Source organism: Stegodyphus dumicola, chromosome 8 (genome assembly GCF_044657685.1).
Source record: "Stegodyphus dumicola isolate Sdum_Otavi_A_Nest chromosome 8, ASM4465768v1".
NCBI lineage: Eukaryota > Metazoa > Arthropoda > Arachnida > Araneae > Eresidae > Stegodyphus > Stegodyphus dumicola.
Genome location: NC_140775.1, coordinates 54155299 through 54174247, shown reverse-complemented (window position 1 = coordinate 54174247; position 18949 = coordinate 54155299). Strand labels below are relative to the sequence as shown.

The window sequence follows — 18949 nt, the reverse complement described above, 5'->3', positions numbered from 1 at the left end:
TGGCTCCTTGAATTGCCTATATACATTGGGGCATTGTTACCGTGTAAGAGCATCTTATATCCCAGATCATGGACCCTTCCTCCATAGTTTACTGATTTCAGGGTGAATGAAAAACAATTCATTGACTGCATTACCCTGTAGTGTCAAAAATCACTTCAACAGGGAATGTGTTTCCGGATTGCGTCGAAGAGCTTTGGGAAAATTGGCCCCTTATTTAGCAGCAAAAGTAACCATTTTAAAAGAAGAATGGTGTAAATTATTTTTCTTTTGTTAATTTTTAAATAGATAGATGAATTCTTGGAATTTTTAATGCTACCATGTAAATACCAAGAAATTCTTGAAAGATGTGATTGCAGTCTTTATCTTGAACAATCAATAATATTAAATGAAACTAAACTGCGAACTATTATGAAATCCTGTAAATAAATACAAATTTTGTACAATAAAAATGTTTCAAGTATAATTAAAAATCTCAAAAATGAGTAAGAAAAAAATTCATATTCAATATTCATTTACCATTTTGAAACATTTCCATCTTTCAGTCTCAAAAATATAGTTTAAAAAGTAAAAACTAAATTTGTGAAGGAATATAAATTATGCACATTGCTTTGTATCAATTTCAATTTTCAAGGGCAAATCTTTTCTACGCCTAGCGGATTTCTAACAGTCTGTAATTCCGATCCCACAGAAAATACTAGCGGATGTCTTTTGCATAAGAATTAATTAAAAAAGACCTTGTCAGCTGATCACTCAAATATGCCTACCGCATGGCAGATAATATTCTTCTCCCCGGGCTCTTTCTTCTTTATTATTTCGAATATTCTGTGTAGTTATCCTGTAACCTTCACTATCTCAATGTCATTGTCAGGTATTAAGCATCCTTGAAATTCGATTCTCTTATTTATTGCGATTCCATTTCTCATTAGTATTAAATTATTATTGTCAGTTGGTACATTTTATATATTTTAGTACACATTAGAACATTCCGGAATAATCCTAACTGAATCTATATACCATATCTGTCATAAAACTTTGTAGAGAAAGTTAGGCCTTTTTGAAAACGGAAGTATGAGAAACCAATTGTAATCTTTCTGTGATTCGAGCCACGGATCTTCCATATGCTAACTGAGCAAGTTCATCACTTATACTGCGGTAGCATATATGAATAAATGCGATAACTCTTTACGTTTTTCTTCCGCTTAAAGAGCGAATGAGAAGAGGCGTTTGATTTAGTCTACCAAATACAAATGGGGAAGAGTTATCGTGCACCACATTTATTTCTAGCAGTAGGAATTTCTAGCAGTAAGTGTAGGAATGATACATTTGTTTTCAGAAGAGAAATCTGAGAAAACAGTTGTGCTTCTACTGGCATTCCAGCCACATATCTTCTGGTTCATAGTTAGATTTTCTAACCACTAACATAACGACAACACAGAAAGGAATGCATTAGTTTCTTAAAGCTTCACAGATGTGTTGTTATTCGCATTTGGCGAAGAGTAATCAGCTCTTGCAAAACAGGAATTTAAGGAATATGAATATTACCCCTAAGAGTATGAATATTTATTTGCTTTTCAAATTACTTGTTAACATATTTACATATCTCGATTTATCTTCCTTGCTAGTTCTATATTATTTTTGACATGGTGCTTACTTTTACCTGAGCTATGACTTCGGATTCAAAAGCGCCTAGCTTAAAATCCCACATAAAAAACAAATAACTCAAATAATTCAAATCGATTTTTAGAAGAAATGCATGATTTAATTAGCTGTCATCTGATGCAGGTTAATTATTTTGGAGCTTCAAATTTAATCAGATATTAACTCAAGTAAAACTCAAGTAATTTATGGAAATTTTGTGAAATAAGGTTCTAAACGTTTCTTTGCTTCTTTCTTGTTTAATTACAAAAACATTCATATAGAAAAATTAAATTCAAAATCTGAAATAATGTATTAAATTTGTACAGATCATGCTCTAGAGAATTAGAACAACTTTTATGTTTCCGGTACGAAACTACACTAGCTGAAAGTCATCTAGATAACTCCTTTTACCTAAATGCTGGAAAAAAGCGCAAAATTTTAAACAATGTTTCTGAACTTGTACCTAAATGTGCTTTGAATAAAATATAATGAACTGTTCGAAAACGCTGCAACCCTTTCTTAAAAAGTAACATCTGGTCATGTAGAAATTACACTTCGAACTAAATTTAAACATCAGTATAAGAATTCCATAGAGAAACTAAACACCTGCTTTGCAAGTTATGAAAACCGTTGAAATGTTTTAAGCTCTGATTAAAGAACTATTAGAGGAAAATACAGCATCCTTCTAGAACAGTGGCTCTCAAACCTTTTTTGCCCTATGCATTCCTTTCAACATTGCTAGAAGACCATTCCACCCCCCTTTCCTTTCCGAAATTTTAAAAATGCATAAACACATTTATTAAGGATTTAGAATTATTTTCTGATACGTTTTATAAATTAAACAACAAAAAAAAATATGAAAAAATAGGCCGATACCGTAACTTGAATAAAAGTAGTTTTTTTAATACATAAATTAAATCTAAATACTTAACAGTTAGATAAAAAAAACCGACCGCATTCGTCTCCCTGAAGCTATGAAATTCTCTTCTAGCGAGAGTTTTCTCCGATCGAGAAACCTTGTTCTAGAATCTATGTCTATAAATTATATGACCCAGCTTAGGTTTCAACAAGGATATGCGAAGAAGATCCTCACAACGGCTTAAAATTCGTAACGACCGGTAATTAAATATTTCATCTTGTGCAAGGTTTTAAAATTTTTGTCACGCAAATAACATCAGCAGGCGCTTCAGTTTAAGTTCACAAGCAAATTTAATTTTATTAGCTTCTGCAAGCATTAGGTTGCTTCCTCAAGTCTTCAAATGCAGAATGGAAGTTTTGATTTCATAAAACAATTTTCGGTCACCTAATTTTTACACTGTTATACCCTACTGAAAATGATTATGCATATATAAAGAATTTAGGACAACCAGAAACTCCGAGTCAATATGCTTAGTGAAGGCATCTTCTAAGTTGCTATATCATTTACTAATGGAAACTGCCATAGGAAAGATAAATAATTTTGTTTCCAGAATGTGCGTTGAATTATAAAGTTAATATAATCAACATTTCTTAGGTCTGAGATCGGAACGTATTCCTTAATTGCAGGAAATGTTTTGTACTACGTATTGTTTAATGTAATCATATAACACATTTTAACATGAATGTGATACCATAGCTGTCCTGATCTACAAATAGTCGCCACTGTAAACGCATATTGGAAGTGCTCATTTATAAGCACTTCCATAACACATAAACGCTTACTGGAAGTGCTTCAGTTATAAGCTACACCTATCATGTATCTTTATGAGGCAGTGTTCGTTCGTTTGTTCGTTCTCCACCGACCAGGCTTCCCGTTCTAAGGGGAAACCAATCGGAATTAATACCTGATCAAGCAGAGGTAAAATCTACTTGTACCACCAGCAGCCACCATAACTAGGTGGACTGCCAGATCAGCGACACTTATTTTGTATCAGCCAAAGTAAATTATTACAAAAATTAAAGAACATGCATCAATGACATTTTTACACTTTGTGCGACATATGTACAAATGACATATTGCATAATCAAAATTTGCATGCGAGAGCTAAGCAGTTACAACTGCTGCCTTCAACCATATTTATAAAAAAATACAAGTTTGAAAGTTATTAGAAACATTTTAAAATCGTGAAGTCTGGTATTCATATTTTGTTCCAAATCTTATTTTATTCTTAGCTAGTTGGGAACGGCCACACAAATGAATCCCAGTCAAGGCAATTAGATCATAATTACATGAAAACTGTTGTCAATATTTAAATTCTTTTTTTTTCATAAACACTCAAGTCTAAAAACTAAAACAATAATAAATAATTAACAAATTATCAAATTTCATTATTCGAAGTTAATGCGAAACACAGAGCAGTAAAACTTAATTCAAAGAGCATTATCCATTTATAATGATCTTATCTATCTAAATCAATTCTTATTTAGGTAATAATTTATCTTAGTTATAGAATAAATGCCTTCTTAATTAACATGTTCCGGTGTGAAATACAATTATTCTCAAAACCTAAGAAAGGAAAAACAAACAAATAATATAGCAATAGCATTTAGTTTGCTATTTTAAGACGTAGCCCTCAACTAAGAACGTAACTCTTTTTTTAAAAACAGGGCAAGCATAAGAATTAGAAGTGTGACAAATATTGTACTGTGTGTGCGTTTCTAAATTTGATCTTAAACAGTTAATACAAGATGGACCCTCTTTACAGTTCGGAACTAAATTATCATGCCTATGAGCGCAATGAGCGCAAAATAAAGAATTTGTACAATTTTGAATATGGTGGCCAAAAGCCTGGCAACCATAGCATCTTAAAATTCGAATATGTTTACGAAAACTACAAGAAGGGAATCCAACATAAACGCTACCCTTATGACCCATTAATGTTAAAGACTGCTTGTCTATTTGTAGAATGAAATTTTTACTATTGTCTGGGCATTTAAAGCTTGTGACAAAATTTTAATTTAAATTAGTATCTCTCGGCAAGAGCGCCTTAAAAGCATCTCAGTAGCCTCAGTTACATTAATAGGAACTTCAAATAAAATAATTCTATCCATATGCGATCTGGGTACTCATGTCGAAATATTGACATCTGGAGAATATATATCAAATGTTTAAGCTGTTCTTGATGCTCCTATATATCACAACCTATTAGAAGATCCTTCAAACGAGTTAAACGCATATTCGTAATGTGGATTCCTGTACTTGATACATCAATTTTAGCTAACTTAGATTGAAATTCAGCCAAAGTGTTGACTGGTTTCGATGAGGAAACAATGATAACATTATCTAAATGGCGTTTAGAAGAATTACCAATCATCGAAAAATTGTTCTTAACGCAACTTTTCTAGTGTGTTCTGTCAAAGCAACTTCCCTTACTGGGACAAGTATTTTTGAAATTTTATCTTTTCTGCCAATTATATCCGACTGAATCTCTTTATTTTTATCGTAGGAATGTGAGTCCAAATATGCATAATTAGTTTGAATGCAAGTGTCTGAGACAGCTATTGAATGTTTTTGGGAAAATGTATCTTCATAATGTATTGAAATGGAATCGGTATTTGTCTCTTGATCAGTTAGATCATCTGCCTCAAAAGTTCTTTCTTCAACAAGTTTTTTAAGATCCATTAAAGATTGTAGCATAGGTGCCGTTTGCCTTTGTTATTTAATTAGATCAGCTTGTGAGCTAATAATCTCCAAATTGCTTTCAAGCGTTGCTTTTAGATAGTTTAAAAGATTACGAAGAGGCAGTGTATCAATCATTTCCAAAAATTAAAATAAGAAACTTTTTCTTGCCCTGTGAATAATTTGGATTGTTCATCCTAAACTGGAATTGATCGACATTCAAGGCAGTTTTCAAATGTAGTATATTCAACTGAAATAGTACCTTTTCCTTTCCCGTAATTTACATTATAAGGTATTTTCTCCCTCCTTTCTGCCTGAATTCGCGGTGTAACGGTAGCACACTCGGCGCGTATGCTAGAGGTCCTGGCGAGGGCATTGCTCATTTTTCATGTCTCCTGCATCAAAACAACCTAATAATTTTACAACATTTTGCTCTAATTTCGTCTGCTGGAATGCTAATAAGTGCGTAACATGCGAGCAGTAATTAAGACACACCGAATAAGTACTAATTCATAAGTCAAAGAACAAATTCAGCGTTAATTTTCAAAAAATTTTTTCACAGGACTAGTTTCGAGGGTTTTACCGAACCACCATGGTGGTTCGGTAAAAAGATCAAAACTAGTCCTGTGAAAAAAATTTTGAAAATTAACGCTGATTTTTTTGTTTGACTTATGAATTAATGTGAGCAGTACTTTTCATTTTATCAAATATAGGGAATGATTCTTGCACCCGTTACAGAATCACAAAATCAGTTGCGACTTAGGAAAAGAAAAATCCAGATATTAAATCTCTGAGATATACTGTACAATGCAGCCTTGATCCTGTTAAACGTTTTTCTAAAATACTTCGTCATAATTCTTTTTTAAATACTAATGGAATAATGTTGCGAAGAACTGTCATAGTTGATTTCATAAGGTAAGGCCTGAAAGCTTTAATGAAACTTTAAAATAGGTTCTGGAATGTAGAGTATTTTGATATTCCGAAATATTTTGCGCATCTCACAATTCTTGAGACGTTGAGTTTAAGTTTTAGAGCAAAATGTTTAAAACTAAATAAAATTATCTTTGCTATTTTAAGTATCTCATATAATCCAAAGTAGTATATACAATATGCTAAAAGCATTAAACTTGAAGTGTATTTCTGAGGATGTAGAAAATCATCTACGTGTTATAATTGAATGCCTTAAACTTTTTAATAATTTAATGCAACTGAAGACAAGAAATATTTTGTTTTAGTTTAGAGCAATAGGATCCATATGCAACTGTATCACAATCGAACGGAATGCTCTGTAACAAAATCTCCTTGTTCACTGTGCGAAAGGATGTTGCTACCAGAATATTTCGAGTAAATAATAGCAGCAAGTTTGTATCTTCAAGCCCCCATAGTTATCATTATCTCATGTAAATTGTTTACACCAAAAGAAAATAAAATCTCCGGAAATTTGTAAAGAAATCTCCTGTAAAACAGTGATGAAGAGATTTAAAGCTTAAAGCTTTAGTTTTAGTGTCTAGAAGTCAAATTACTAAATAGCAGAAAGATATTAAGAAATTTTAGAAGTAAGACAAAGCCAAAAAAAGTAAATCATAAAGTTTTTAACGTAATATCTTTCAATTCAAAATATTCTGACATTATAACAAGAAAAGAGATTGTTAAATATAAATTTATAAAATTCTTAATTAAAAAAAGAAGAATTTTCTCTTTTTATTAGTCTAGAATTATCGAAATTATATGTATGAATTGCTAACATTCTTTTTTTTCTCTAAATGATAACTAACACTTAATTGGTTTACAGATGCCTACTAGTAAGATACCATGATAAAAAATTAAAATTCAGAAGCCAAAAATGAAACATCGTTTTCATTTGCATTTCAGTGAGATTCTACAGCATCTAACAAATTCAGAATTAGGTGAATTTTCTGTAACTCGAATTTTAATCAGTAAATACTTAATATGCTTTTGGATTAACTTCTGTCATAAATCCTTTAGAGTTTCTCAATCTGTGGTACATGACATTACTTTTGGTGGTACAATTTTTACATAAGAGATTTAAATGAATATTCAGAATGAATGTAAAATGGCACTTTTTTTTGGAACATGTATTTAACATTGATAGTACATGCGTTTTTTTATTCTTATTTATGCTGCACAAAATTTTAAAAGTTTGAGAACTCCTACTTTAATATTCTAATTCGGTAACTTTTTAGATATCTTTATATTCCTCTCTTTTCTGTTTCATTAAGATTAATAACTTTACATTTTCACTTAAAATTTAATAGACAAAAGGTATAATTTCGTTATTACTAAATATTTCGAAATATTTATACCCTGACACTCTTCATTCCATTTCTCCTTTTCATATTCGCTTGGAAGAGGAAACGGGAAATTTCTAATTCTAATTGTGCATATAATCTAACACGGTGAGAAATGCAATGCGGAAGAATACATTTAGAATTAAATTAGCATGATGTTCAAAAACTGTTCAAAACTGTTCAAAAAAATTATTCTTTGCACGACATAAGGAAACTACATACAGCAACAATAAACCATACATTAAATATGTAAACAAATTGCATATACCATACATTAAATATGTAAGCAAAACGAAAGTAGTAAAGTTGTAGAGACGTCAGGTATTTTTCGGAAGCAAAAGACGTGAAAAATGAGCAACGCCGTTGCCAGGAATCGAACCACTGACCTGTGGAAATACGCGCACAGCGTGCTGACCACTGCACTACGAAGGCATGTTAAGAAGGTGGGAGAAATACCTTATTATTCCCCCTTTTAAACGGCGACTGGGGTTTTAGGGGACACAATCGCCAGATCCTTGGGTGTGCAGAATCATGATTTACCACCCTTTTATTTCGGGCGCCACTATATAGACATTAGGTATTTTTTGGAAACAGGAGAGGTGAAAAATGAGCAACGCCATCGCCGGGAATTGAACCACGGACCTCTGTAAATACACGTCCAGCGTGCTAACCACTACACTACGAAGGCATGCTAAGAGGGCGAGAGAAATACCTTATAAAGTAAAAGAGTAAGAAACAAATATATAATACACGAATGGTGAATTATATAAGTCTGTTCAAATGTTAATTTACACAACACAACTGTAACGATGCATGTTATACAGCGTTTCTGTGACTGTAAAATCAATAACTTTGAGAAGCACAGAAATTGTGCTTCTCGGAAACTTATTCTTGAGAATTTCTTGTAAAACAGTAAAATTTCTCGAGAAATCACACATTCGCAACAAATTTCCATAAAACATACTGTAAATTTTGTAAAAATTAATTTCAGTACTTTATATACAAGCATGACAAGGCTGGAAACAATTGTGGGTGACTACTAAATTTTTAAGCAGTAACGATTCAACATTATTAGTCCAAAGGGATTTGAATCCCGAAGGACTATTAGTTTCGTTTTGGCATTTTGCGTCGGACTCATAAATGTCGGTTCACTTTTCAAACTGTTGCCACAAAATGTTAGAGTCCTGCATTATATTTGAAGAAATTAAATAATGAAAAATCTGCATAAATGTATGTATATTTCTCGTATTGTGATAAAACAACGGTACATAGAGTCATCGAATTTTGAATAACGTAATCCTCCAACGAATATGAGCATGTGGAAGACCAAATTTGAAATTTGAAATTTGTTTTATGATCGATTTCCTATTTTTTAAAACTTTGACGAATTTTTGATTAACAAACTCAAGGATTTCAAAGCGAGCAATGGCAACGTTGTGCAGAAAAAACATTTTTATCTCCAGCGCGTGAGTCTCTGTATCGGAAATTCTAAAGATATGCTCGTTTTAAAACTATTTTGCGATATTGCTGTTCCACTGGATCTTATGGTTTAAGTGCGAGGAACATGATATTTAATAAAGAAAGGTAACACACAAAATGTTAAAAAACGCCCCTTTGGACGTAATTTAAAATCTGAAACATTTCAGATTTTTTTTTAATGGATAAATATACTATTATTGACGGAGCATGTTTTAGGAAAAACAATAGCTTCATTCTTTTAATTTGGAAACTTAGAAAAAATTAATTTCGAAATAGACATTCTTGTCAACATAAAAGTGAAGCAAACAAAAGGAACATTAAATTAAATCTTGAAAGATACAATTCCCAAGCATATTTCCCATAAAAATAAACAAATTAAAAGTATAATAGCAAAAGAAGTATTAAATGGGCTCTTTGAAACACCGGAAACATTTTGATCTGGACGATGACGAAGCTGTTTTTCAGTCATTCTAATCTAATATGAGAGAAGAATTGTTTCTTCGAAAACGATTTCATTTGACAGTAACGCAGAAATTTCAAGAGAAATTCAAACTAGTAGTACTTGATACTACCATTTAATGCTTTCGAAATGAAACACAGAAGGACAACAACCTGAAAACAGGAAATAACTGACGGATTTCTAATCATCTGGGGCGATTTAACCTACTTCCAAGCACTTTGGCTGCTAATCCGTTTGCTACCAAACCATAAACTCGAATAATCAAATTCTGGATGCGTTATATATTTTTAAAAACTACTTTTTAGTAAACATTTTGAAAAGTTAATCGGATTAACTGAATAATCTTCAAACCGAATAGCTAACGATTCGAAATATTGGTAGCTCGTTTTCAATTCAATTTCAGTCATATCATCTATTAGACAATTTGGAATTATCATATTCTCCCTAATATGTAATGAAAATGTGAATCACTTTCTCTTAAAACGTCCTTCCTAGAAAGATTCCCTCATTTTTAGACAAGCTTTTACAATAATTAATTAGGATACACGAATATGTACACAGTAACTTCACTAAACCGACGTTGAAAACATCAGAAAAAAATAACGATTAAAGAAAAATTTTCTTTCTAGGAAGGACCTTTTAAGAGAAATTGATTCACATTTTCATTACATATTAGGGAGAATATGCTAATTCCAGATAGTCTAATAGATCAGATGGCTGAAATCGAATCGAAAACGAGCTACCAATATTCGAATCTTTAAATATTCGGTTTGAAGATTATTCAGTTAATCCGATTAACTTTTCAAAGAAAAATTGTCTTTAATCAATAAAAATTAATATTAATTTTTATATTAAATTAATAATCATTTCTAATTTTTATACTTCGACATTCAATTCGACTTCTAACATTTTCAATACATCAAAGTTCGAGTAATCAATATGCTACTGCATATGCATATATAGTTCAATAAATATAGAAGCATATAAAATTATTGCAGTAAAAAAAAAGTCATTCTAATTTAGATCATGACCTCTACCCCAAAAGGGTTTGTCTGCCTGTTTTGTATTCTTTTTACAAATCCATTTTAACTTTTGCACTTAACCTTTGCTTAATTTTTTTACAGTTCAATAGTTTTAGCTTTATGTCACTCCTTAAAGCTCCTTCAGGAATTCCTTTGGGACCATTGTGATTTTTATTTCGAGTGAAAAAGAAGGTCAGTTATCAAGGCTATGTTGTAGGCTCAAGGTTGTCAAAATGTGAAAAGGGTGTGGTCATCAATAATTAAAGCTGGTCTTCCCTATTGCTTTCTCCATGGTGCAGGAAACTAATTGTCCTTGAATTTTCAGATCATCTTTGATTTTCGAGGTCGATTCTTTGGATCTATCACTAGATGGGACGATTAATTGGTAATTTTTCAGCATCTTGAATTTGTGACGTTTATGGGCGTTGGCATTAAGAGCCAATAGGAAAGGTTTTAATTACTGAGGAAGTTCCATTTTTATTTTTTGGGGGAAATTACTGTAATTTTTTGCAATAATTTATGTAAAATAAACAGTATATATATCCGTCAGAAATTCTGCAAAGATATTGCTCATCTACTTGAGAAAAGCAAGCTATTCTATCATCATGAAGTTTCTCGTGAGTATTGCCTTTTTGCATTTCTTAACTCGTGATTAAATTCCTGTTATTATCTCTAACTCTTCAGTAGCGTTTGATGTTATTTAATATACAGGATATTTTTACTTCTAACTACATTCTTAATAAAATACCATTAATGCTAAAGAAAAAATCAATAGTTAATATATTAAAAATTTTATCAAGTGATCGATTTTTTTTTAACCGTATTATATTTAAAACTGCTGTAAAGTTTGTTTTGATATAGTAATTAAAATTACTTTCTTTTGTAAATAAATATAAAATTAGGCCATTGCTTTTATATTTATTTAAACATTCTGTAATTTAGAAAATATAGGATTTTAAGGCATAACACTTCTTAGCAAAATAAATGGACTTAAAACTATTCTCTTAAAACTTTCTAATGTACTTCATCAGCTATAGCTATTTTTTATTATTTTCTTCAGTTTCAGGAGAATTAACGACTAGGCAAATATTTATTTTAATGAAATTCTGTTTCAATTTCTTCATATACATATAGATAGCTAGATAGATCTAAGCTGAAATCCTAATTATACTTTATGAGGTTTTTCTCCCGTCTTCTTGGCATGCCTTCGTGGTGTGGTGGTCTGCACGCTGGGCGTGTATTCCGGAGATCCGCGGTTCAATTCCTGGCGAAGGCGTTGCTCATTTTTCATCACTCCTGCTTCCGAAAAAATACCTAATGTCTCTACAACTTTTTTAAAGAAATAGGAGAAAAAAAGGAGAGATAATTTTTTAATGTCGTCCTTCTGTAAGCAACAAAATTTATCAACAGAAATAAAACAAAGACGCATTAAATTTTAAATTAGAATTCGAATTTAAACAAATCAATCAAGTTTTTTTAATTCAGCATCTTAATTTGGGAAAATAACCTTAATGAAAGAGCAATCAGTCAAAGCTTTAATGTGTATATTATAATACATATCAGACACATTATCATAAAAAGAACATGGTTAGCTTACAATTTATTTTCTAGGGAAGTGTAACTATAAAGCAATGAATAAGAACTAAAATGTTGAGTTCAACAATCAGTAAAAACTAAGATGTTGTGCTTTTTATGTCCCATTTCCAAAAAATGTCTAACAATTTATATTTGTGATATTGTACTCATGGTTTTCATGTTTCTATATAAAAGTAATTTAAGGGTATGCTTTTGAATCCAAAGAACTAATCTAAGTGAATTTAAATTACCAAATTCATATTTAATTTTAGTACGATTGCAAAGAAGTAATTATCTAGAAACGTATTTAAGTACAAAGAAGTCATACTTAATTTAAAGTTAATATGCGATTGCAGTAATATATTAGTATTTATTGCAGTAATTTAAAGTTAATTTAAAGTTAATATGCGATTGCAGTAAATATATTAGTATTTATTTATTGTACGCTGACATTTATCTTTCATATTAATTAAGATCAATAATCTATTTTCTGTCTTGACTGCAATAATTATTTTATATATCATCTATATTCCTCTGCTCTATGAATAGCTGTGATTAATTAGAAACCAAAAGAGGAAGTTCTCAACAATTAAATAATAAATTTTCTTAATTGCACTGTTAAAGAATTAAAAATAAAAATGTCTGCTATTATTATTAGCTTGACTAGTTTCTGAAATAGTTATCTATTTTGTACTCAACTAATACGCAGTTAATTTCGTAGTTATTATAAAAATAACTATCGAATTTATATTTTACTCTATTTTGATAAGGTTGCTCTCTTCTTCTTCGCCATGGTGGCTGTCGCCATGAGCCAAAACTTATACAGCTACGGCTACAATACCCATACTCCAGGAGCAAGTGTTTCTCATCATGCTTCCTCTGGTTATGCAGGCATCCCAAGCTATGCCTATAACTACCACTATGGAGCCTACCCCTACAGATTGTGGTAAAGAACTTGACCGGTACGTTTTTGTCACTTTAAATTAACGTATTAAAATACAATGCGAATGCCTTTGAATGCATCAAGGAAAAAAGTATTAAAATAACTTTCTTTCGCATCTTTCCTTCTAACATTCTTAGCATTCATTTCCGAAATACACTTTAAATTTTTTTGTGAAAAAAAAAAAGTCAAAAATAACAAAAAACTGCCACTTTCAATTCAAAAGGTTTTAGTTATAGCTTATTTTTCAATAATTTATCAATGGTGCGAAGGCTGCAAATTAAAAATTATTTGTTTTTTGATGATATTTTATGGTAACAGAAAATGAAAGCATTATAAAAGCTACGTAAACATAAAAACTATGTAAATTATAATTATCAGATTCAAGTAATATTAGCATTAACGTTGTAGTACCAAATTAATATGAACCGTAATTCTGAATTAAAAAATTAACAGTTTATAAAAACATGACATAACGTATTAAAAAGTTCTTAATAATACAGAATAAATTTCATAGGGCATTTTTTTTGTGTGTGTGCCATATAAAAAATGGCGTCATAGATATAAAAAAGTATAGATTATATTTCATATTTATTAATTTGTCATAAAATTTATTATTTGTTTAAAGGTTTTTACATTTTCGTTGCGTTTGACAATTTTAAAACAGCAATTGCAGTAAAAAATTTTAATAACAGCTTTAAATTTTCAATCGTTTACTCACTTTAGATGTGCAATTATAATCCAGAAGAATTTGCATAAGGATGTAAATATTAAAAAATAAATTTAAAATTAAAAAATTTTAAATTAAAAAAATTAAATAAAAATTTTAAAATTAAAAAATTTAAATTTAAAATATATAAACTATATATTTTTTAATAATGCGCAAGTTTAAGAAGATAAAATCAGTAATCATTTCAGAAAATGAATTATATCAGCAATTTTTAGGCATTGGGAGAAATGTGGGTACAGTGGCCCAAAACGACATGGATTCATTTTATGTTTATATATATTATGTTTTATAACTGAAAGCACTATTTCAAAATTTAGTTGAAAGGAATTATCTATATAGCATTTTCACTTTTGGATGTTCACTCGACAAAAAAAGTTTTTAAACAGTCCAGGGCGTAATTATATGTAAAATTAATATTTAACTTAGCATTTCTCAGCTTTTATGTAGTTGAGATGTCTCAGCTTTTATGTAGTTTTATGTAGCTTTTATGTAGTTAATAAAGATATTCTTGAAATGATAATCATTAATAATTTCTTTCTGTTTATCAAAGTAAAGTTCATACAGAAAACATAATATATATTTTCAAAATATCTGATCTTAGTAAAAGCTGAACTTAAAAATTTAGATTCAATAAGTTACTATATAGATTTCTCAGATTTATTGGAAATACAAAATAAAACTGAAATCAAACTGGCTGCAAAATGCATCTTTATACGTTCAACACATTAACCTACGTATAAACAAACGCAAGAAATTTTAAGAAAAAATAACATAATTAATAAGTATCATATTAAATATAATTAAAGAAAAAATATTATAATAACTTTAACAGCTTTCTTAAAAAGAAAAATATAATAACTGTAACATCTTTCAAAAATATTGCAAAAGAAGAAAATAAAGTAAGGTAACTTACGATAAGTAAAGTATCTGTAATAAGTAACATTTAGTGATTACGAAAGTAGAAGTAATATATAAAATTTAGATTATCCAGGTGAATTAAAATTTAAATTTGAAACATCAAACATTAAAAATATCTCAGAAAAACATTTATTTACACGTGATAATCTTAATCATCTATCTTTCTCAAGGAAATTTAGAATATCTGGGCTTTGCGGTTGATAAACGTTTTAACTATTCGGACATTTTTAAAAATCGAGTAATTTTCCTTGGGTTAATAACGATATAAATTCTTAATTCTATTAGATTTCGATAATATTATTATAAATTAATAAAATTATTCATTTAAATTTACTATCCAAAGATAATTTAAGTGAATAGTGTTTTTTTTTTTTTTTTTTTTTTTTTTTTTTGAAGTATCCAGAAAATGTTTTTATGGAAAGATTTTAATCGTCTATAATGAATGAAAATTGAATTCTGCTTCAGTTGCTAAGGTTCCTAAGACTTTCTACCCCAATAATTGCTAAATAACCGTAAAGCCTTCTTGTTCGATACCTGAAATCTAGCATTTTCATGATTTTCCGCACATCAAAAATAGAAAAGATATATTTATAGAACACAGTGCCCAAAATCATTAAATTTGGCCTCGAATACTTGTTTTAATAGCAAACAAATTAGAAATCATAACAAGTTACTTCAAAACCAATGAATAAATAGTTAATTATTATTAAAATAACCACATTTGCATTCAGAATCAATGCAAAAATAAATTATAATGGTTTAGAATTGTGGTATGAAAACCTTCTTATAAATATGATGTTTTTCAAAGAAAAATTTTAATTATTTTTATTTATATCAAATCAAGGAATATTTAATAACTTTCTGTCTTCACATATCTCCTGAAAGATGATAACATTTTGCCATCTTTCAGAAAAGCATATTATGGAAGTTCATTTGTAATTTGCTTTTCTGGTTAGGATTTCAGATTCCACTTCAGTCAGTTGTCAAACAATTCAGACAACACAACTGAGAGATGCAATTATTAAATATTTCTATATCAATAATATTTCATATTTAATTTGATTACAGAATTTTCCCAATTTTGAAGCTTCAATGCCCTATTTGAAATTGAAATATAAGATTTGTGTAATAGCTATATTTTAAACTAGCTAAATTATTATTAGTGGTTTTTCGTTTGTAATAATCAAATGATTCTAAACATAAGTGAATGCTTCATATAACACTTTATAAAAAAATATGCAATGTAGCACCTCTTTAGAATAGTAATCTCATTCTCCGAAAAAGAGTTATAAATTAGATGTGCTCAAATGTCTTTTTGAGATGGTTTTTAAATTTTCGTTTAAGCCAAAAAATAATAATGTGTGTGTGTGATTATGGCAAAGCCTCGAGGGCTATCTGCCTAAGGGGAGGGACGCCTTCGTGGAGGACTTTCTAAGGGAAACTGGCTCGTATACACGTTACACATGGGGAAAACCACGAGAACGCCCATGCAGCCAGCCCGTTCGCGGGATTCGAACCTCGGACCGAACTACCAGTGTTCAGCGACTTTACCGCTCAGCCGCTGGTGGGCACCAAAAAATAATAAACAATTGACTACAGAAAGTATTTAAAACACATTATTTAACAAATACCTAAAAATAATCCTAAAATTATAAGATCATTGACAAAAAATGAAAAAATGCCTTTTTGTTCTTCAGATAAAGATATTGTTATGTATTCGATACAACTGTGAATAATTATTCCATAATACTGAAATGTTACCCAAAATTGTCCCAAAATCATTTTATTGTAAATAGCCTCTTTTTCGATATTCAACTGTTTCCTCTTAAAACAATTAATGGTACTATTCGGTTTCGAGGGCCGTAAAAAATCGCCAAACTATTGTTGATGCCAATTCTGCCAAAAATAATTGCGGCAAGAAAGGAAGTATACTAGTAAATAACTATTTAAGATTGATGTTTTAATGTAGATGAAAGGTTAATTTCATATAATACTTTTTTATTATTATAATTTATATGAAAAAGGCTAAACATAACTGAATGGAAGCATAAGAGTAAATAACTATTTCAGATAATTATTATAATTTATATAAAAATTGCTAAACGTAACTGAATGGATGCCTGCATCGCTATTTCGCTACCGACTTATCGCTAAAGCATAATTTCAACTCGTTGGTTGTTCAAACGTAATTTTCTATAATGAATGATGCCTTTTCTTTGAAAATATTCTCCGTAAAGTGCAGAATCGCTCACTTATTTGTTTGCGGCTTTTTACAAGGGTAAAAACAATTGGATTTTTGACAATTTGCTTTTACTTTTTAAGTGAAAATAGGTCGATGTGTACATAGATAAAGCCAAGGGTGTGTGCAGTGCCATTTTTGTGCGATTCTGAGATTTTTTTTAAGTGAAAATAGATCGATGTGCACATGGATACCGATTATGTGCAATTCTTAAAAACGCGTCAAACAATGGGTGATTCTGCACTTTATCCAAAATTCTATCGCCGACTTTTCGTCATGGGCGATTCCCCAAATCCATAGGATATTAAAAAAGGATTTAAAATCCAAAAAGGATTTAAAAATTAAAGTAGTATTTCAATGGCGTCTTAAGAAATGTAGAACAAAATAAACTTACGCAATCTGAAATCAGCGCGTAGGCTAGATTTAGCGCGCTGTTAAATGGGTGCGTTTGCTAGATTTCGCGCTTTTGCGCATACATTTTCGCTTTGCATTTTTTTGCAGCATTTTACGGTCCTCAAAACGAAATAGTACCCAATTAATTTATCTTAAGCATCTAAATAATAAAACTTCATTATATAAATATGCAACTTTTGTTGATCATACTTTTGCTGTATTAGTAACTTCAAATCTTTCCTTCTTGCCATCATAATTAGCATGATAGCTAAGATGGATATCGAAGATTATTAATTTTGTAAATAACTTTAATTTCAAAAACTAATTTCAATACAATAAATTAAGAATGCTATGATACTTATCATGAAACTGTGAAAATTTACAATGGTTGGCATAACACTGAAAAACACAAGAGAAAACGTACTCTGAAATTTCTGCTCTAAATGTTTTACAACTGTCCTGGAACTATTTTTTTTCTCTTATTCTTGTACGGTATCTTTGGCAATGAACAGAACAGTTTTAAATTAATTGTAAATTACTTTAAATTACATTACTAAAACAGGTTTAAAGTAATTGTAAAATAAATCATTATGTTTTCAATTAAAATAGCATTGTTTGAATCAATATTTTAACTGTGTTTAAGTTACAAGGCATCTGGGAATGCGGCAGCATTTTTGTAATTTATTCAAGATATGTCAATGTGATACATTTTTAAATTTAGTTTTATAAAATGCTTCATGTATTCTTTATTTTCAGGATTTAACTGAAACTGTGAAAAATGGACCACGTTCGACGATGGATGATTTCCTTTCGCAAAAGCGAAGAAAATTTGATCTTTTCCTATACCTTCCAAATCTTCGATCTTTAAGATCTAACTTCTCTTATCAATAAAAAAATCTTTTATTTTCCTGTGAAATGTCATCTGTCATTTATTCATAAAGATGATTTTACAAGCTACAGAACTAGAACGTTAAAAATGTTTGCTTATATTTAAAAACTCGAAAGATTTATTTGAAAATCTTAACTCTTCCAGAAAAGCAAATTGCAAAAGTTCATTGATAAAAAATTTTGAATTTATTAATTAGGCATTTTCTGTTGAGTACTTTAGATTATATCAGAAGAAAGGCATAAGCTGTGAGAACAAGTTGTTCAGCTTAACTTTTTAATAAAAGAATGTACTCTTCATGTTATATTCAATTTACTAACGGCAGTTTACTAACTGCGACTGAGCATTAAAAGGAAGCACTAAATTATATGCTAAAAAAAAATAAAAAATATAACAAACAAAGAAATTTTTTAAACATAAATTAACTGTGTTATTATATGTCCTAATGAATATTTTAGGGAATTGCAGTCAAATTTTAATTATAATTTGATAGATACGAAATGACAGTCAGTAAGACTATTATAATAAAAAATAAGAAGAAGAATATAAATAATTATAATTGATAGATAAACAAGACAATTAATATTTTAGAGAGTTGCAATCAAAAACTCCAGTGAAAAGATTAACATTAACTAACCCTTATTAAATTATCAGAAACTTAATAACTTAAAATTCGTTATTATAAGTAGTACCATACATTTTCGCATTGTCAGAGCCGAATTATACGTGTGGAGCTAGCTAAAATATCCTCCCGGGGTATGG

At 29.9% G+C, this 18949-nt stretch overlaps 1 protein-coding gene across 1 annotated transcript; it reads left to right on the top strand.

The window, feature by feature from the left end:
* Nucleotides 1-10969: 10969 nt before the first annotated feature.
* Nucleotides 10970-18217, top strand: LOC146995850 (uncharacterized). The gene is made up of 3 exons (XM_085821867.1): nucleotides 10970-11123; nucleotides 12852-13043; nucleotides 18058-18217. The coding sequence occupies exons 1-2, from the start codon at nucleotides 11112-11114 to the stop codon at nucleotides 13029-13031; spliced, it is 192 nt and encodes a 63-aa protein (XP_085677993.1). The 5' UTR covers nucleotides 10970-11111; the 3' UTR covers nucleotides 13032-13043; nucleotides 18058-18217.
* The last annotated feature ends 732 nt before the right edge of the window (nucleotides 18218-18949 follow it).